The 22,654-nt window shown below is 34.5% G+C and overlaps 1 protein-coding gene across 1 annotated transcript in view; it reads right to left on the reverse strand.

Annotated features, from left to right (window-relative positions):
- WDR72 (WD repeat domain 72) overlaps positions 1-22,654 on the reverse strand; it is a 115,649-nt gene that overhangs the window by 37,932 nt on the left and 55,063 nt on the right. The window contains exons 14-17 of the mRNA XM_062584032.1: positions 21,555-22,345; positions 17,262-17,353; positions 13,819-13,901; positions 8,271-8,382 (exon numbers count right to left, since the gene is read on the reverse strand). Coding sequence (XP_062440016.1) covers positions 8,271-8,382; positions 13,819-13,901; positions 17,262-17,353; positions 21,555-22,345 — 1,078 coding nt within the window. The remainder of the gene's footprint in view (positions 1-8,270; positions 8,383-13,818; positions 13,902-17,261; positions 17,354-21,554; positions 22,346-22,654) is intronic.

A 22,654-nucleotide genomic window follows, 5' to 3' on the forward strand; every position in this document is an offset into this window, starting at 1 on the left:
GCAAATTTTAGATGCAGTGTTGCAGTTTGAAGTGAAATATTCCGAGATTTCTTTTTCTGTTTTATTCACAAGCTTTGTACAGGAGTTGGGTAAGTGAAAGGAAGAAAGAGTGGGAGGAGAGGAACCAATGAGGCCTATGAGTTATTTGACAGTATGGACAATGGACAGATGAGAATTTGAGGAGTAAGTTCAAAGTTTCTGGATATTACTGATTTAAAGCCACAGAAAGGCATACTTCAAAACCAAACCTAACTAGGGTAAAAACAATAGGTTCTGTTCTTGTTAACTTTTTGGATGATGATAAGAATAATGTTAAATAGACATAGCTTGGGGAAAATGAAGTATGACACATTAGGAACTAAAATGCTACATCAGAACTTACAAACTTACTTTCCATGGTACATTCACACCTCTCCCAGCTCTAAAAGTACAGCCAGGAGGTTTGTTTCATCACTGAAGTGACCTTAGAAATACTTGATGCATGGCTCTGTATAACGTAGTGACAGCAAAAGCTGGGTCTCAACTAAATAAGGATAACAATTATATGCTACTAGCATGTCTTTGAACACCATGCTTGACTAAGAACAATATACGCAAGGAGACATTCAGACTAAGAAAGTGAAATATGATGAATCATGGATTTTCACTGGATAACATATCAGTAGAAGACAGAGGTTTCCTCCAGAAAAGCTGGAAATGTTGTTTTATACATGGAGTATTTGCAGTTCCTTCATTTGGTATTTTGAAGCTGTCACTTAGAACTAGGTTTCAAATTTTTGAAAGACTTGTATTGCACTTTCTCTGTGCTAAATGAATTTTTAAAGGAACTTAAATAGTAAAGACACTAAAAATGAACCATTCAGTGATAATTTTGTATGATGACTATTTACAGTAAAAAAAAAAAAAAAAAAAAAAAAAGTGCCTACTTTTAATGATATAAAAAGAAGATATATCATTTTTTTCCATTCAGTATGTAAAAAACAGAACAAGTAAACAGAAAACAATATTGTCCAAAAATGCAACGAATTTAAAATACATGTCATCCTTACTGCCTTCTTCACCAGTGTCTTAGAGCAATCCTATCCTTCCTAATGTTTTGGAGGAGTCTGAGATGGCGCCTGTACAATTTGATTTTGTGTAAAAATACACACCAAATCTGATTTCTGCTACATTAAGGATTTCTCTGGTAAAATATATGACGCATGGAATGAAATAAACTGTAGTTCTAGAATGAGTCTTTAAGCTTGCTTCCTTTAGTACTTGACCACTAATATTAAAGACTACTGGATCAAAATACCATTTTAATTGGATACATAGAAGATGATATAGTAGTATAGTTAAACCACAGGTTAGATGCTAAAATATAACATTGATTTGTATTCTTTTACTGGAAATATTTGTAATATGAAACTAGTATATAATACACTCATTTGTAATGCATATGCAGTACAGAAGAAAGCTACTACTGTCACCAGCCTTATACTCAAACTGTGTTCAAACACAATGCTAGATTAATTGGTTTGCTGTTTGAAGGACAAAAACTAAATTATGGACGAATCTAATTCTCATCAAAAGTGACAAAATGTTGATTATACAATCATTTCCTACACTGCTTATTGGTATAAAACACACACAAAAATTGGCCTAATAGAGAATTTTTTTAAAAAAGGTCTGAAGTCTAGTATTTTAAATAAACTTAAATGCATAAACTTGTCCAAATCTCTCTCTCTCTCCTCCCCCATGCCTCCCTCCCCCCCAAATACAAGTAAATTTGGGCATTCTGGCTCACCAAATTTTCTGCTCTTACTAGCTAGAACATTTGTATCAATAAAAAGAACACAGTGGACAGAGGAAGGAAATTTCATTTTGCAGGTAATTTTTAACATTAGTAAACCTAGAAGAAAAAAGATTGCTCAAGTGAAATGTTACATTTCTGTAGTGACCAATTTACTGTTACAGAATAAAAATATTATCCTTATAGTTTTGTGCTTGTGCCTACTCTGTGATAATACTTTTCCAAAAGGAAAAGTCATATTATTTAATATAAAAACAAAGTATTTCAGCATTGTTGGAACTTCTTCCCTCTCAATAGTCACATAATGTTGACAATCCTCACATGATCTAGGAGAGATTTTGCTTAAGAGTATTTAATTTTGCTTAAACTGCAATTTGAGACAGATATTTGTTTAATCACTCTTTTTTCAGCTGGCAGAATCTGGAGAATATTCATGGTCAAACTCTGCAAAGGTCTGCACAGAGTATCACTTTATGTACTGCATTAACTTTTTATATTCTTTCATTTTAATTTTACCTTCCTTAATAAGTTACAGTCTCCCTTCTGTATCAATGAACTTCAAATAGCTTCCTACATCAAATCTATAAAGTTTTCTTAAATAATTTCTATTCATTACTTCCTTCTCTCACTATGCTGATATATTTACTATCCTTTACCTTGACATATTCTTGACCTCATCACCATCCTTGGCTCTATTACCCCAGAAGAGAAACCTCTTATCCCAGGTAACTAACTTTTTTAATCCCTCACCTTCAGTTATCACTTCTCCCCAAACCTTCCACATGCTCTTATAATACTATTTCTCTCATTTCCTTCAACTTTATTTTCCCAGTCAGCCTCTCATTTTTTCATTAAATGCTTCTTAAAAAACCTCAAGCTTCCCAATTTTATTTTCAAGGTGTTGTGTATTCTTATCCTGACTCACAATATACTTATACATTTTCAAACATTTTTTCAAACATTATTTTATCTGATTAGAGATGATCTGTTCTTCACCTTGTAGTGGAATGAAGAAAGACGAGAAGTTGTAAGAATGAGTATTCTATGGTCCATTAAAGAAGAAAGAACAGTTCCTGAATTCAGACAATAGCAAGAATTGCAAGTAAAACTAATAAGAGACTTCCTCCTCAAAGGTTCATTGCTGGAGAACCTGTAATTTTTCTCTATTCCTCTCCCAACACCTTCTGAATGGAAGATATTAACAGGCAACAGAAGGTAATTGGAAAAACCTGAGGGAGGCCACACTGGAAGATGAAGAGAAGTTTGAAGCCAGAGGCCAATCCAGTTGAAAGCTAGCAATAAGAAAAGGTAGAAGCACAGTGTTTCGTTCAGAAGTTGCACTGGTAAAGTGTGAAATACTTCAAAAGGATAGACAGGCTACAGAGAAAGAAGAATAGTTTCAGTGACCTTCAAAAAGTTATTTATTTTAATTACAGAGATGCTGTGAGGCTCATAAGGTCATTTCAGATTATACATTTTGCAGAATACATATATGAAAAGAATTCTTGAAATATAAAGGTTTCTTCACATCAATATTCTCATTTGCATTACCAAAACTTATGCTTACTTCATGATAACACTGGCCTAATTCAGATTTCAAGTCTATATGAACAGGAGTCTACTTGCTCTAACCAGGTCAGCTTTCACTATATTTTGTAAACAGCATTCAGTATTTTGACAGAGTGGAGAAGTCTCCCACTTGAAAAGAACTTAGCATGGATTAACGAAAAATGAACTCCATCACAGTGAAGCACAATCTATTCATCCTGTTGCACTTGCTTTTTGGCCTGTGGAATAGCAGCTCTTGGACATGGGATGATTTAAACTTGAAACTAACACAGTATGAGAAAAACATTAGGATGTGAGGACAGATGTGTATATTTATTCCAATGCACAATGTTATGCAAAAAACTGATTGCTAACACATTGCTCAAATTTTGTCTGTTTAGTATTTTGTCAGAAAACAAACAATGCAAAATACTTCAACATATTTTTGTAAAGAAGTCTATCATATACCTTTGATATCACTAAAAAAATATTTCCCCAGCAATCAGGCAAACAAGGCCAAGTTTCTATTTAAATTACATGTGACCTTGGTGGTAGCAATGGACCAAATACACTGAAGTCAAGACTTGGGATTGTCTTTTGGATTTTTTTGCTTAAGTACACAGAATCAGAACATATGTACAGCCTAATATGAAAAGGCAGCAGGTTATAACAAGACAGTTCACAAAGTAGAACTTTGAGTAGAAAGTAGAAAAGAAAGTATCACAAATAAAGCACAACCCCTGTCCTTACCCACACTTTCTTGACAAAACATTAGTATTTTGCAGGTGGGAAAGCAGATTCATTTGCTACACAGAAAGACACTGTCACAGAATGACGTCCTAGGAGAGAGATGCATAAAGTAGACAAAAAGTCACTTGTAAATGGACAGATTGCTTTCTGAAAAATTCAGGTAATAGAAGTCTGAGACCTTCTGCTGCAGGTCACTATTCCTGTGCACAGAAACCGCTATATTTGGCCTTTCATTGATTTACCATTACTATCTGGATAGGTTTCCTTAGTTTAACAAAACATTGTTTTATTGTATTATTGTACTGTTATAACAATTTATTATTATAAAGTTATAATAAATATATTGTTATAATGTGTTATACTGTAAACCTTTGATGATTCTTTACGTTAATCTCAAACTTCACTGTTAATTTCACTCTTGTATTTATTAGCAGGAGTTTTTTCTGCAAGAACCAATTTCTTTAATTGAATAAAGAGCTCCAAAACCACACATAAAAGATGAGGTTACAGCTAATAGCTTTCAAATATACTTATTGTATACTTGTATGTTACAAATTATACTTGAATCATTAGAATTCGTAGTTTAAGCAACTGCTAACGTACAAAACAGAAGTTGTTGCAAGCTAACCTTAGTAGTGTTTTTCCTATTTAAACATTTCCCTAGTCTGAATTGTAACTTCATTTCTTTCAGAGACAAAGTAAATGAAGGCCATTATAATAATGTTACATATTTTGGAATAAAGCCTGTACTTTGTACAGTCCTTTCTCCTTTCCAATTGTTGCCATTCCTAGAATATCAAATATATTAATTCCGCAATATAATATCTCAGCATCAACATCACAATCTTAAACACTTCTCCTCACCATTTTCCTAAAAACAATTAGGTTCAGTTATTTGTATTTTACAAAGAATAGAGGGACACAATGCCAGAAGTATTTACACTGCAATGCTGTGTACAATAGGGTAGTTCTGGCTCACTACTCATTAGAAGAACAGGCATCTGAGAACGGCCTGTGTGAAACTGCTTTGGCGCACTAGCTGAACGGAGAGAACAGTTCGCACAGAATTTTCACCTGGCGGTGAGGGAATCTACTTTCTAACTCTTACCCTTATAAATGTTTTGAGATCTTCATGAAAAGTGGAACAATTTCTGTAGATGAATTTGAGAGAATTGACTGGAGAATGCCTTGAAGACAAGACAGACATTACTCTTAGGGAAGACAAAATCAACCACAGGAAGCACTATTAAATTTCTTTACATCTATTCACTGGGCTACTGAATAAGAACTACCATCCTTACTCCCCCAAGCAGGTTTTGCACATGTTTTGGTATGCACTGGGTATGTATGTCATAAGATCAACTATTACAAATGAAAATAAATTAAAAATGACAGAAAACTTAGTTCTTTAGCTTATAAAAATAAATGTGGATAACTTGATTGCTAAGATTTTAAACATGTTGCCTTTGACACAAGTGGCAGTGGAAAACAGTGCCACACTGAAAACCTATTAAATAGTACTGTTAAGGTGAGATTATTAGTGTTCAGGAAAAGAGTAAGGAGAAATAAGTGAAATGTACTTTCTAGAACTACAACAAATGCCAAAATAGGGAAAATCTCAGCTTCTTTGAGAAAGAAATCAATAGTAAGATTGCTACCAATATGTTTGGAACAGGCCCAAAACGATCATCTCTAGCATAAGGAAATTGCAACTCTTTGCATTTTTATTTCCTTTTAGTAGCAATGGAAGAAAGTACTAGGAGAGAACACAATTATCCCTTTCTCTGGCACGCTTTATATGAATGATTGTTTAACTCCTTGTATTTTTTTCTGATAATAATGCATTAGAGTCTTGGTTTTTTTATTCAATTAACAATTCTCTCTGTATGGAACCACATAGGAAAATATGACATTTTGAATTATTTAGCAAGTAATCTTTTTAAAAAAGTTATCATCCATATACATGAAGTAAGGATACACAGGAATCTCCTAAGACATAAGAGTTTTCTGAAAAATTACTACATAATACGTTACAAACTTTAAAGATAATAAGGACTGAAAGTCAAATACGGAAGTTTTACTAATCTTTTTAAAGATACCTATTGACTTCAGTGAAAGTTTGTTGAGTTTAAAATCTGAAACAACATTTAGCCTCTACACTGATTTCATACAAGGTGACAACTACTGTGTAACCCATAAATACTTAGTATTTAGTAAAATATAGGACAACATTTTAGATGAGTGATTAAAAGTAAACAATTACTCATCTCAGTAATTAGTCTGTGAACTTACTCTTGGATTTTAATTTCCACATATCATTACCTGCCACAAATAATTCTCCTTAACACATTACAAATCTGAGAATCTATTGAATTCTGAAGAAACCCAGTAGGTTTTGCAGTGAATATTGCAAAAACATACAAACTAAAGGAAGAATATTTGTGCTATTTACATACTGCGACGAAATAATACAAAAAGCTAAAAACATGAATGGAAATGAGAAAAAAAAGAAAGTTAACATGGTATTAAACACTCATAGCATAACAGTTCCTTCCCAGTCTTTCTGTATGTTTTCAATCTTTTCCAAAATGCATTCAATCTCTGAAAAATTGATGGCATGTCAAAAAACACACCCTGCTTTACAGAATTTTTACATGCAGTCTGGATCAGAGCATGAAAAAAAGGCTACATCCTAGTGAATGTAAGCGCATGAATAATGTGATCATTCTAGGAGGAAGTCAATTTTCTAGTTGAGTTTGTTAAATTAACTGCAAATAACAGCATTAAGAAAATGACAGTAAACATTACTAGACATGCAAAAAACCAAATCCCCCTTTCAGAGGATGGAAAGCTACAGTAAATTCACTAATAACTTTTTTGTGCCTCGATATTTGATTAGAATTAACAATCAATATACAAAGCACTAGACTCATGTAATCATTTCTGCACACTTTACATAACATGAAATGAATTTTCTTCTTTTACAGAAGGGTTTGAAACAAGCCTTAAACAGAGTTGAAGTTTACAGATGTGTGTATTTGCACTTGTGACTTCCAGTTAGTTCTAATTTTTCTTGTAGTCCATCCATATCAAAACACCACATTGAGTACAGTCTGAAAATTCACAAAATTTTGAATCAAACTCAGAGCGGAATGCTGTAGGCTGGGGATATTTTAGTTACAATACATCTTGTCCCAAACCACTTAAACTAATATGATTCAAAGCAATCTCCATTGTATGCAATACATAAATACATATACAACAGTTATTCAAAGCTTTTGAGTTATGCCATATAAGAGTCCAAGTTACAGTGACATTTTGTTTTGTGGCCTGAAACAAGTATCACTGATCATTTTTAAGTACCCTGGAACAAGAAGATCGGTAACAAATTTTCATGACAGACACACTCAATGAGATTATAAATTAGTTTCCCAAGAGAAGGCTCACTAATAAGATTGGATTTAAAATTTAGGTCACTTATTTTAAGACTCAGCTAATGGGCTAAAAAAATGAGTAGAACTTCATAACATAAATTCAGATTCAATCTTTTCTACCATAAACATTAGCACCATTGTAAAGTTGCAAAGAGTAGGTTTCATGTAAAATGAAATGATCTAATTGTAAAATGCATTTGAGTTCTCCTTGCAGAGAGGTTATTTCTAAAAGAAAAATAAAATATTCTGTATTACATTATGGAGTTATAAAATTTAAGCAATTAATTTTTAGTGCTGTACAAGTCTGATGTCATTGAAAAGATAAATTTGTAAGATTTCTCTTCATTTCAATGATTTACTGATTCTATCTCAAATGCACTGCTTCCTTTATTTTCAAATGTATTCACACTATCAGAGTTGTATTTGTAGGAAATACTGAACAAGCAAATTCTACTTTTTCTTCTTTAATACTGAGAGATAATGAAAGAGTTTAGAAATCCTTTAAGTATTTGACAATCATACAAGAAAACTGATAGCCTGATAAGGTCAGAAACAGGCCACTTGGCTTGTCTTGCACAGAAATGATGTATTATTAACTCATACTCCTAACTTGTTCTGAGCACTAGAAGTTCTGCTAAAAGAATATACCAATAAATTTTCCACTTAGATGGCAAAGGAATGTTTGTAATGTGTTGCAAATCTACCTGCTTTAGCTCCTCAGTTTTTGGCAGTCTGTAACTTACCATTTCCATTCTCTAGTATGGGCAGTGGCTCTCTGCAGACTACTGTCTTTCTCAAGGTTTTCATAATCCTTTGAACTTCTGCCAGCAGCATCGCTTGTATTGCTTCAATAATCTGTCATGGATGTAGATTATTACTGGATGATATCAGTATTTCAATTTGAAATTATCAAATGCTTAAATAGGAATGATGAGTTTAAGACTGTTACATTGGATGTCATTAGAAAGACAACATTTACCAATAGCTTCCATGCAGCGATAATTGTCTCTATACAAATACCAGAAATAATTGCTAACTGGATAGCAATAAATCATGCAAGTTGTCAATGGTGACTGCCGTCTACTAACAGAACACATTTTCATTACCTCAGATTCTGAATCAGTAGTCTACTGCCTTGTCATTGACAGCAAGATCAACTAGTAAGAAACATCTCCGATTGTTTTATAATGTGTGCAACAATAAGCTGTATACTCTGAGTAAAGATCTCATAATCTAACCTTTTTCTTAGAATTTGGGGGTCTAGTCAGTCTCTGAAAAGCTTCATTAACATTTTTATTAGCAGTGATCTCCCACACCTCTAGCTCAACCACAATTATGTTTTTTTTGTTGTTGTTGTTTTATATAAGGAGAAGAAACTATTCCAAAAATTCCTCTTAGCCAAAAGGAACATCTGCTGGAATTATGAGTAGTTAATAAACAGCACTTGCAATACCTGTTGTACAACATATGGGTGTTAAGACAAGGTAGTCTGAAGATAGTATGATAGGGCTGTTATTTTTCCTTCTATTTGCTTTACAGGAGAAGCATAAGGAGAACTGGGAAAGTTCAGAGCCCTAACACACATGGAGACCTTTCATGAGGGACTTGTTTTTTTGCAGTCCTGAGTAAACTTCAGTGTGGGGCAAACGACACCTTCTCCTAATTCTGTATGTTCTACAGAAGGAAATACCATTTTCCCTGACTCAGGAGACATTTATTCTCAAGTGCAAGAAATTTCATATAGGACAGATTCTACAGTTTTCAGGACAGCAGACCACACATCAACTTCAATTTAAATCCATATTTATATGCAGTCTCCCTTGAACTTCCTGGAAGAGAGAGAATTTCATCTCAGTAATGAAGTATGGTTAATTCCTGGGCTGTCCACACACATTTCTAGCAGCCATTGCAAATTCAGATCATTAAATAGAACAAAGGCTGCAGATGTCCTTTGTGACAACATTTCTCTCAAAAAACCATACCGTGGCCAGGTCCATAGTGTGAAAGTTAACAGCCCTATGCATTCTGACGTAGTACAAGTCCTTCATCTTATTATAACAGTACATTATTTTACAGTGGAAACCAAAGGCAGTTTCCACTTCCTTACACTCATGCAGCCCTGAGCTTTGGGGATTATAGATCCCAATTTTACAGCAAACTCTTACAGTAAATCTACCATGATTAAGAACAAGAAGGAAACAGAGGCATGCACTGATTGTCCTAGACAATTTCTGGCAAAAAGGTTCATGCAAAAGAGTTGCACATATTTTTCAGGAAAAGATCCATGTGTTGGGAAACATCCTGAATGCAGCCTACAAAGTTATCCTTTTATTACGGTTTTCTGATAAGAACCTGCCACAAATCTGGATCAGATACTCATTACCTGTATCACTGCTGTGTATGTCAGCCAGGCAGTATGTGTAATATTCAATTTCCTCCAACATCTTAGAATGAAATAAGAAAGTGTTGCAAATGGCACAACATGATGTTCTGGAGGCACCTGTAAATCTCTGCGTGCTACTTCACTATCACTTTGTTGAATCCACAATTCCGCAGTGCTCAGTGCAGTTTCACATCTTTAATTTTGCCCTCTGTGTCTTCCCAACAATTCAAATACTTCATCTAACATCATTTCAGAGTTAAAAATCTCCAGAGACCTCACCTATTTCTACCACAGAACAGTCTTCACAATTTTCCATGAGCATCCTTCATTTTCTCTGAGTTTCCAGTATCCTTTAGCATCTTTCTGGCTACTTCCTCATAACACTGATGTAAATATTAGCTGCTTCTGAGATAGGATTATGAAATATGACAGAAGTTATGCTTCTTCTAAGGGTATGCCTGACAAAGTATAAATAGTACATTTCCAACTATAAATATGGGTATTAAAAAGTGAAAGGTAATTGTTTGACTGTGAGGATCTACAGGAGCAATACTAGAGAACAGTTGAGAAGGTAAGTGGAAAAGAGTTAATGCAAGCAGACTTGTTACATCTATACTGAATTATACTGATGTCCTTTCTGTGCTTCATCCACTACTTGTAAGGATTGCTACTGCCTTTACAATGACTGGCTCTGAGAAGGGAAGGCGCTAGCTACAGCCTCTGCAGCTGCCTAGGTTGTAACCTCCCTAGGGCTGAAGCTTCCTGCAGCTGCTTAGCAGCTGCCTCTACAACACAGCCAGCCACATTAGGGAGCAAAAATGAACTACAGATTAAAAGCATCGGACTTGTAGTACCCAGGATGCTTTTCTCTAATTCTGATCACCACCCTCTACTACAAAAACAGACAGAAATACAAAGGGGAAAGGAAGAGAAGTTTGCAGTGCACTGGCCTATACAGTTTTTGAACATAAATTAATTTCTTTCATTCTGAAGATCAGCCTAAACAAGGCACAGCTGCAGAGGGGATCCACTAGCTAGCAACTGTCAAGAGAATTTTCTGGACATTGATATTTAAGTCACTTGGCTTCAAGTGAAGAGTCAAACACTATAAGAATATGAATGCATTTAAATTTTATTTTACTGTAAAGTAAAACATGGGCATAAAGAAAATATTAGCTTCTCTGAACTACTCCCAACTCACGGAGACATCCTTTACGTGAAGTAGCCTACGCTTTCAAAGTAAGGTCCTTTGTAATATGTCTTAGATTCAACCCACCTTATTTTTGAAATTAAATGGAAATGAAAAAACTGAAGTTAAAAAGTTACAGATGCACTGCAGGAATCAATAGAAAGAGATGAGCAACTCTAGAGATGATTCATTCCTCCTAAAATCTTAACAGCATCTTTTTCCCCCTGACAAAAGGAAGAGGCTAAAGCAACTACTCTCCTCATGTACTCGCTTATGTCAGAAATCTAAATATGGCATTAATAGTTTTCTCTAGGGGAAAGACTGTGCTAAGTAGCCAGTTGATAGTAGGGGATATAAATTTTATCGTACAGAAAAGGAATACTACAGGATCAGAATTGAATGTTGGTGTTGGGCTTCCAAATCAGGCCCTAGAAGTTATACAAGCTATCAGAGATAACTGAGGAACAGATTTTAAATATAAGTACAATTAATGGCAAAAGTAAAACCACTTTTCCCACATATTAAATGTTTTAGTGTAAATAATTCTTACTACACATCACTGAAAAGAGCAGTAAATTAAGTCATTTCAGGGTGGGTTGGAGCATGGTATCAAAAGGCTGTATTTTACCTGAAAGAACAGTAAAATGCACAAAAAGACTTTTCCTTTAAAATCTTCTGAGATGGGGAAAACCTCTAGGAAAATATTTCAAAAATAAGTAGGTTTTTGAAATTTAAGACAGAAAGAGACCTCCTAAAGCCCTTCAACTTTATTAAGTCGGTTACAGGGCACTGAAGTCCGAATCAATTATTTGCAGCAGGTTCTTTCTGTTTGGTTATTTGCACAGAATTTACTGCAGTTCAGTAAGACAATAAGGAATCAAAAACAGCGAGTCCTTTTGATCACGTCTTAGAGTCAGTATCCATCACTGAGAATAACCATACAAAAAGTTTTTAAGAGCAAGGTAACTAATGATATTTTGGATGAACATATCCAACTGCTTAATCATGCTGCTCAGGATTCGTATGTTGGCCTTGAACCTCTGCTTGCAAAAAGTGTTACAGAGGCATCCTATTAGAAACAAATTATACAAAGTTGTCTGCAGCTGATGACCACAATCTATTGCCAACATCAAAAACAATTTTGAATGTTACAATACTTACAGCAGTTTGGCTGCAAACAGAAAAAAAACATGTACTACAAAAGCAGGTTAACAAAGCTTATTACAACAACAAAGCTGTCAAAATAATGACAGAATTTGAGTTGAGCTGATATGCATATCTGCAGTACTTGACAACATCAATGTCAAGTTAAAGTCTTTTCAGATGAAAGAAGCATGAGGTTGCTTGTTCCTCATCTCCTCCTCCTGCACACTAACCTCCTTTGGTAGATGAGAACTTTTTCATTTTATGAGTTGCTAAATTAATTGGAAACTAATATATAGATCACATATAAGCAGTTATACTGCAAATTCAAGTTTTGCGGCTATACAACCCTACTTAATAGTTTCAGCAGCTGCCAGGTCAGCAAGGGATTATATGGATTTGACTTAACAATTGCAACTACTGAAACTGAGCTCCTATATTTGATTATTTCATTAAAAGGATTCCAAAAAGAAAAAGAACCTTATTCTGAGAAGAAATGGGGCAATCTATGAGGGAAGGAGAATGTCAAAATAATGTGAAGATGTGCAGGCAGTGGGGCAAAAAAAACAACTGAGAAGTTCAAGATAGAAGTTTAATTAAATTGGATGCGAATATTTGCAGATCATTACTGCCTCTGCCTAACAGAACAGGGGATCATTGCAATGATACCTTTGCATACTTCTCAGCCCTGGAAAACATTCTCAATTCAAATACAGAGAGCTGTATTCGCTTTAACAGGTAATATCATAAAACAAACTTGGGCGGGGGGGAGGAGAGGAGAAAGACATGATCTGGAGGACACACATGATCAGCTGCTCCTGGTCTTCAGTTTCATACTCCTGAACATTACTAGCCCCAGCTACCATGGCAGTTTATTTAAATACTTATTTCCAAAATGAAAAATGATTCCTACATTTCACTATTTAAAAGACTATCTCACAGTCACCTGATGACCCTGAAGAAACAGTAACTAATCTCCCAAGAGATCAGAATCTTCACCAGCAATAGGTACAAGCTTAATTTGACCTGGGAACCCGTAATTTACTAAATTTTCTGGTGGTTCTTAAAAAATATTCTAATGAGTAGAGATTTAGGATTAATTACATAGCCATTTAAGAAAGTATTCTCTGTTTCTTCTATAATACATTGTTATTGACATAACATCACAGGCCCTGTATTTTCCTGGAGCATAAAATAGCATTTGCAATGTAAGTTACATCTGATCATTAGAGAAAAGTTAACTTGGATTTTTTAAATACACGCTATGAACAAAAATATATTAGCAAGCATACTTTAATTCATAATTACCTTTGCTATATTTTATCGCATAGATTAAACTCTAGCAGGACAGTTATTTCCACATATTTAGACATGTTCTTAAAGCCAAATAGCTTCATAATTAACATCTCACATTGATAACTTTTCACAGCTCATATAAATTGCAGGATTTATATAATAATTTCACCACAGATCAGTAACTATCACATTACATTACAAATTCAAAATATGAAATTGCAGCTAATGTCACTTAAAGTCAACGTGACAACTCTAACAACTGACCCAGACTATTTCCTACCTTTATAGACTGATCACTCCAAGAAAAAATGAGTTTCATCAGTGAGACAGTCTCAAAATCAGGGGAATGAGATCTGCTTTTATCTGAAAAACATAATTTATGAAACTCAAGCTATACATACAAGTACATAAATAGAAAATATTTAATAGTTTTAATTTACATTTCAGCAACATAGTGAAAAAGATCTGAAAATCATTTCACAGAATACAATTTCATCTAACACAGACAAATGTTCCTACTGTTTATTATTGTCTGAATATTTATTCCTCTCGTAAATCAGATTAGTCAATTTCCTTTACAGACATTTGATACCTCTGCACCTTTGATACCTTTTGGTTTGATACCAAAACCAGAGGGGTTCTGTTTTCATCATAATTTTCTATAAATATTGGCTTAGTTTGTACCTCAGAAAAATAGCTTCTTTCACAGAAATTTATGTAAACATACAGATTTATGCAAAGACGTAGAAATTTATGCTTTATACCCAAGCTAGCCTTTGGGCATTTCAGAGTTGAATCTGCACTAACAAGTCAAATTTGAAGCTTCTAGGACATTGTTTTATGAAAAGATGAAGTATGAAAGTATAATTAACTTTTTTAAAAAACACTCATATCGAAAACAACTTGATGAAATCAAATCAGTTTAGAACAAAGAGAACCATGGTTACCTCTCCTGTATTTTTTATATAAAAGTGCAATGCCCCTTGTTTGATCACTTTAAGAATAACAGAAGAGGAAAAAAAGATTCAAATGAAAAAAGCAAACTTCTGCTTTGTATAAGTTTCCTGCCTCAAGCCTGTAGTGAATTTACATTAACTCAATGAAAACTGTGTCTACAGGCTGTGATGAAGTACACTTATAAAATAAGCAGGTCAAAGACATACTGAATTTTAAAGTTCTGAAGTTTTAAAATTCTGTACATATAAAACATCAAGCTGAACATTGATGTTTTCTGTCAAATATGCTACTGTAAGGTGGTGGGTACCTTGCAGTTGGAACACAACTTAATCAAGAAGCTAGAAATATTTTAGCCTGCAATACCTCAGATAAGAATCACGCTCCTCTGCCATAAGAATCCATGAAATTATTTATCTTTCACTAATCGCAAGATCAGGAATTCACCTCCATGTGGTGCTGCCCTATCTCCAGTCCTTGTATCTGAAGTTCTGTCCATCTCATCCATGTGGTACTGCTGAGCATATTTCTGCTACAGAAGCTATTTCACTGCATTTTTCTTCTTTTAAGAATATATTCAAATTTCAAGTAGGTAACTATAGGTACTGTTAGGCAAGTATGCAAGTTCTGAAACTACCTGAACTTTTCTTTTTTTTTTTTTTTTTTAAAAAAAAACCTTCAGAACAGTATGGCCTATATATAAAACACTCTAAACAACATTTTGTACAGTTACAATTCTACATGATTTACTTTTCTGCTCTTACAGGGCCATGATACTAGTACATGGTCAAACTGGCTCACTAGTTATGATTGTAGATACGAAATTAATTTTATTTATTAGTATGTAAATGATTTTTTTAATTACTACCCATCATGACCTTCCAAATGATTTTCAAATGAACAGTGTAGTTCTGAACTGGCAGTTGTGCTTGTTTAGTCCAGTTCTTCCTCCTCTGGGCTTCAACAGACTGATATGACTTATCTCAGTACTTTGCCTAAAATGTCTGATGCCATATATGTAATTTGGGTAAACTGGTTGTATGATCTTTTGAATTTACACAATCTCTGAATGCCAATGCCATGTCATATCTTAAGAACAGGAAGCTGAATTTTAAGTGGCAGCTGTGCTTCAGTAACAAGTTCAACAAATATTCTAACCATAGTACACCATCCTCCACTTAAGAATTCTGAAGTGAAGACTCAAGTTTGAAAGAATTATATAAGTATTTGCATATTAAGAAGTCAATGATATGTACTAGTGTAGTCTGAATAGCCTTGGTATGCTATTCAATAAATGATTATATAAATACAGACAGACTGAATTGAAGCAATGCTGATGTGAATTAATGGCCTTTTTGATTGTTACTAAACTGACACAAGAGCTAATCTGAGGCTACTTTAAACACAGAAAAAGTCTTTCAGCAACTACCCCCAGTGATCAGGAAGAATACAACAAAGATGGCAACTATCTAGCCTAATCCTTTGCCCAGGTACAAGACAGCTTGTCTTCAGTTTTTTTGTCCTATGTATGCAAAGAAATATTAAAAGTTACTCTTCTAATTTGGTTGTGTTCCCATCACTTTCCAAAAGGTGTAACTCCGTCCAAAGGTCCAAAGAGGTCAGCACAAGTCAAGATCTAATATTGCTCATTCTGCCTCCCAATATATCCTTGATGCTAAAGTGTTCAATCCTGAAATAACTGATTTCTGCAAGGCTCAGATACAATTTTTATTTGCAAATCCCCCCTCCACCCAAAAAAAGTGTGAACTCTGAGATTGGAATGAATGACCTAAAGTGTCCAAGGCAGTATAATCCATACTCCAGTAAAACTATTTTTATGACCATCAACATCATCTCTACACCATTCCCATGCCATTCACTTAGTTTATGTCTGTAACCCTTTAATTTCTTCTTCCATCTCTCTCTCTGTTATGTCATCATAGCGTCTACAAATTGAGACTCGCAAGCACAGGTATGTTAAAAGCTGTGTTTAGATAGGTATTTCAAGGCTTATTTACACACAATCCTTTTTCCCCTTCACATAGTACTAGGTCAAGATTTGACCTGAAATAATTTGTATTATCAATCTAGACAGGACAGACTATAATATGAACACACTATATTTAGTAGGTAATGCATACTGACAAATATCCATATTCCATTTAGCTTTTTATTTAAACATTCTTTGGTTAGTTGCATGTTATAAAAACACACTGGTTGTCTTACAAGCCAAGACTGGTGAACTATTCCCCGTGGGATGTTAATGTGAAGACATTACTTTATTCTGCTCTAAGCAAAAAGTCTAAGTGCATTATTGAAAAGTCAAGTTAACTCCTGTATTACTAAGGCAACAGTTTGTTTTGAAGGATTGTATATATTATTGGGCAAGCATGTGATTGTGTCGAGGGAGAGAAGGTTTGTCTTTGTAAGGTTATGTAATAAGACGTTTGTCTTATTATATTTTGTTTTTTTCCAGATGGCTAGAAAATGTCTTTTGAAATGCAACCAAGTATTTTCCCATCACACAAAATGTGTCTTCAAATGTGAAGTAATATTGGAATCAATGTTTTGTTTACATGCTTTTGTGATGTTCACAGATAAATGTAATGGACTAGTGCAGTTTCAGTATTTGAAAACTGAAACTCCTCTGAACTAAAGAATGTAAGTGGTAAGGCTTTTTTATTGCTTAATTTAAGTGAGTTTTATCAACAAAATGCACACAAAAATGTAACATTAAAAACTAGTATCACCACTCTTCCGTATACTCACTGCTTGGTAAGTCTGCATAAAAACTGGGGAATGAAGAGCTGATTGCTTCCACATTTCTCCATTTGTTATGTATATACTCCAATTTCTGTGGCCTAAAGAAATATTAAACTGTTAAATGAAAAATGAACACACTTAACAACAAAGTTGCATTTGTTTTAAGGTAGTGACTGACTGCTATCAATTACTAACAACCACAATTTAGTCTCTTCTCAAAAATCACTTGTATGCTTTCACCCTTGAAATTCACCTCACCACTGAAACATTCACATATATGTAATTCCTGAAAAGTACTGTCCCTATGCAGAAACTTTAGCATTTGGCCCCAAATTTATTATAGCTAACTTTCATATTGTATTATAGAAACAAAATCATATGCAGTGAATTAAAGCAAAATATCATTTTTGCTAAGCATTTGTGCTAGTTTGGTGATAAATCATTTTAAAAAAATATTGCAATACTTGGGACTTCAACAAATGGCTATGATTTAGTGGACTCATTCAGGATCCAAACTCTTGAAGACAAAGAAAGAATACAGAAGGAGGGAAAGGAAGTAGAAAATCTCCCCAAACCCTTATATTATTTTAAATCCATACGTTTGTTTTAAACACTACACCACAGTGACCCTGAAAAAAAAAGAAAAAAGTTTTCATTTTAAAATAACATATTTCATCTTTCAAATTCACTACAACCAACAGTAATTCATAATACTTTAAAAGCTTTAAGATTCTAAACTACTCTAAAAGCTTTCAACTTGAATGTTCAGGAATGTTACAGATACAAATCTCAAAATGCAGCAGGAGAAAATTAATTTTTTGAATTAAATTTTTAATTTTTTTGTTCCTGCTATCTTCTCCCTGTTTTTTCCTGATTATATTGATAAGGAATAAGGTACATCAGCAAAAAAAGGTCTGGACCATGAAATAAAAATGTAACATAAATGTGTACTGACGCTCTTGCCAACCAGGACACCTTAACTACTCTGTCCCACATTTATAACCTCATATGTTCTGCAATTTCCCTTTATTTTTAAAGATCAGGTCATGTTGCAAAAAGTAACAGATTTACAAACGTTTTTATGAGTAACAGCATATAAACTCAATTCCTGGTGTTTCTACGGTCATGTTTTTCATACTTTACTCTTTTTGCATAATAGGTTCTCATGAAAATATTTAGTTCTGTAAAAAACACTTGCTTCAGGGTTTTTTTGGGGGGATTGAAAGGGGGTTGTTTGTTTTTATTTTTGAAGACAGGGATTAGTAATCTGATAATCTGGTCTAAGCAAGTCATTCACTGTTCACTATTTTCCCACTCCATGGATTACATTCATCTAGTCAGGCAGCTAACAGTTCACAAACAATACCTGAAACTTGCTAATCCAAATCACTAGCTTAAAACTTGTAAGAGCTAGTCAAGAGTTTTCCAGCTAAATGTTTTTCAGTGGGGAATGCTGATCTGTCAAACCTATGCTTTAAGCAGAAACATATGTACCCATTTTGGCAAGGACAGAATTTCTACTCAAAATGAAAATAACTAGACTCATTCCAGAATGCCAAACACACTAGGAACTGACAAATGTATTTTTCCCTTTCTGATTCTCCAGGTTTTTTAAATGTATTTATGTTTATAAATAAATATACTTACAGAAGAGCCTTTCAATCTCCTGAAATAGCAAAACCTTATCAAGATATGGCAGAAAACTGGGATTTATTATTGCATTCCTCAGGGTCAAAGCCATAGTCAACTGACAGTAAGACAGATCTCCCTACAGCCCGATGTATTATATGCAAAGTAGACCAGCATTAATAGAAGAAAGATGGAATCCCCAAATTATGATAAAGCAGTAGTTAGAACACTGTGCTGGGTTAGAGAGAATAAACATGCAAGTCCATTCTTCAACATCAGAGTGGCCAGGGATTTGAGTAGCAGCCAAAAATATACTTAAGTGTCCCGGTCACTGGACAATCTGTTCAGATGTTCTTCTTTCCCCTGTTCTCATTTAGAAGCTTAAAAGCTTCATGCTTCCCGGGTTTGTGCCAACAGAAAGTAAACCTTCACAAGACTGAGAAACTCACACAGCTCTGCTGACAGATAAACTACTGAAAGGAGATCAGAGTGCAGTTGTCTTTCATAATAGTAACCAAAGTAGTTGTTCTGCAGTAATACTTAGGAGGCCAGTAACGAGCCAGGACCCTTAGAGGTTGTAAAAATGCAGATTAGGCAGCCATTCTTCCCTGAATCTTGTAAATTAAGTAATGTGTTTGGCTTTTACAGTAAGGAAATTACACATCCAGACTGTCCCAAAGTTGTCACACTAACTTTCAATCTCTCCAGCTCATTGCTGGATCTCATCATTCCCCACACTGGAAGGAGAGGGCTGTAAGCATCCTTGCAGAGGCATGAAAAAAACAAAACAAAACAAAACCCTCCATTCTCTGTCCCACTCACTAACTCCTTCCACAAATGGTGCAGAGAATTGTAATTTAATATTTAATTTTTCCCTTGAGCATGGAGCAGTTTCACCTATATCAACTACCCAGCAAACTGGTACAGCTACATGCTTTTACTTTTAGATGGTAAATTGGACAAAGTAACACTTGCTTCATTTCTTTCAACTTTCAATTTGAAAAAAGTACATTATGACATTATTATAATGAACAAAATTCATTCCAACCCTGAACACAGAGTAAAGAATGAATGAAGATAAGACATACAGAAAGATTTAAAGAAAAGATGATACAGATTGTGAGAATTCACTCTCAAGTTTCAATTATTTGCATGAAAAAGAGGTGAAACAAAGCCTGTATTCCAAAGTTGTGGAGAACAGGCAAAATCCTATTCATGCTATGCTTATTCCCAGGGGAAAAAAATGGAAAACAGAACTTCATAGGAAAAGGGCTTTTATCCTCAGCTGTAGAGAGGGAGATGCTTTTGTTCATCTCTAAGTGGTTTATAAATTAAGTCACCAAGTACCTGTGCTGATTTTTATAAATTATGGTAGCTTCTGATGTCAACAGAATTTTGACTCAACATCAGCACAGCGTCTGTCTCACCACATCCTGTACAACAGCATGTGCAAGATCTTTGCACAAATTTGAGCAGATGTGACTGATTAGTTTTCAGAATGAATCAACGGAAAAACAGTCTTAAATTAAGACATGAAAAAATTGCAGTTAGCAAAACTATGCCTTCAATACTCGGACAAAAAGAACTAGCTCATGAAAGTATATCATGCCTTTTTGTTTCCCTAGACTTACTAGGAGTTTGGAATTGCTTTTTAAAAAATACTTATGTTTGAAGACAACTGAAGTTCATTCCCTTGGAGCTCACATTCAAGACAGCATCTTAAGAGACATCCTTTGGTATAAGAGCATATGCTGAATATGGACCAACAGGCAACATGATTAGCAATAAAACTGAGAAATAGTTGTGCCCCCTACAGGCTTCTGCACATCTCCTGAGATATCCTGAATTCCTAGAGCTTTGTGGGAGATGCATAGCCTTTTGAATCATTAGGATATCTTCTGTACCTCTTCTTGTTGCTAAACCATAGCATCAACAACACTGAGTTACCGAAACACTAAATAGAGACCAATTTAAGTTTGCTGAACAAGAGTCTATGGACAATATCCACTGCTTATTAGTATGCTTCGTTTGGCTTGTCCAAATAATGTTGGCCACACTATCTTTTCCTTATTGCTGAAAAACCATTCAGTCAGTATGTTTTGAGTAATGTAAGTGTTATTTGGGATGGTTCTCACAATATAGGGGCTGAGGTGGCATTCATTCGTAGTAGCTGCCATTATTATTGGAGTTTTTCTGTACTTTAGGTAACGAAACTAGGACGGATTGTTCTGGTCTGTCATGATTTATCTATCTGTGGAGCCTGGGGTTTGTATGGTAAAGAAAGTATACTACTTACAGGGAGTGGAAGCTAAAACAGCACAAATGTGCCATGCACATCTCAAAATGTGCCTGAAGGGACTTGGTATTCTACCTACTTTCAACAGTGAGGAAAAGATTGATTTTTGGAAAGAAAGCTGGATAATTCAAGTCTAGTTCTGTTGAAAAAGTGTCTTGCATCTCTTTACTCATCTGTTAAACAGAAGAACAGAAGAGCACTCAACTTGCTACTAAATCTCCTTTCATGCAAAGGATGTCCTATAAGAAAATTCCAGAGAATGAACACAGACTCCATTGCATAGACCCATATTTAAGAATAAGAGTATTTTTAGTATTTTTCCATTTTTTGACCACTATTCAGGAGGAAAAGACTTATAAAGAAATTGTTCTTACCTTTCCATTTCAGATGTTACTTCCAAAGGCATGTTAATTATCTTGTTGATTAAAGCTATTCTGCTTAATAAGAATAGAGTTTCTGATCCCTGTGATCCATCCTTCTTCCCAGTTTGTCCTTCAGTTGCAGAAAGGTACTTGTTTGATAAATCAAGCACTCTTTTTGAAAACAAGTTGATGACTGTGTTTTCCTCTAGCACACCACAATCAGTACTACTCCATCCTGGCAACATTAGTGATATGTGTTTTTCATTTGACACAAGTCCAAAAGAGACTGGACATTGAAGTCTCAAGATTTTTAAGTAGCTAACACAAAGATTGTCTATTTCCTTATCTACACCCCATGGTAAGAGACATGACAAAAGCAGTTTAGCTGTATCGGTGATGTTCACATCAATGTTTCCTAGTGGCTGCATTCTATTTTTTCTTGAACTCTTCATTTTTTTCTGTCTTTTCACACCACCATTTTCTTCTAAAGGCCTAACTGCATTATCTCGATGGACCTGGTTTGCACAAATAGTATTTACTTGCCCATCCACTGGACATACGGAGCTAGCAGTTTTATTTCTTTTTAATGTTAGTGACCTTTTTTCAGTAGTACTTTTGGCTCGTTGTAGAGTGTCATAGTCATGGAATGAATTTGATGACTTTAATCCATTGAGTTGAGATAACAGCAGAATTTCGACAAGTCTTCCCGGATCAAATAGGAGAACATGAAAGTTTACATTGTTCCATTTTGTCTTAACAGGTAGAACAGTAAAGGTCTGTTGGACATGGCGAGCATCAGTCAGCTGAAAGAAAAATATTATGTGTTCAAATATAAACCCATAGTATATTCTAGTTTTCTAGAGTTGCATATGAAAAAAGCCAGATCTATTAATTCCATTAACTTCAACTTAATTATCTTTATTCATTTCTCAGACAGCAAGGAAACAGGTTTTTAGCCCTATCATATAAAGGCATACACATTTAAATACTATAATCCAGTTTCTAATATCTTTGATTATATAGTCATGCTATTTTTGCTAAACCTCAAGCAAATACTTCTTCTGCTAGGTCTCATTTCAAACTAAAACTTTCTTAAGATTCCTTCAAAGAAA

This window comes from Rhea pennata, chromosome 10, assembly GCF_028389875.1.
Source record: "Rhea pennata isolate bPtePen1 chromosome 10, bPtePen1.pri, whole genome shotgun sequence".
Classification (NCBI taxonomy): domain Eukaryota; kingdom Metazoa; phylum Chordata; class Aves; order Rheiformes; family Rheidae; genus Rhea; species Rhea pennata.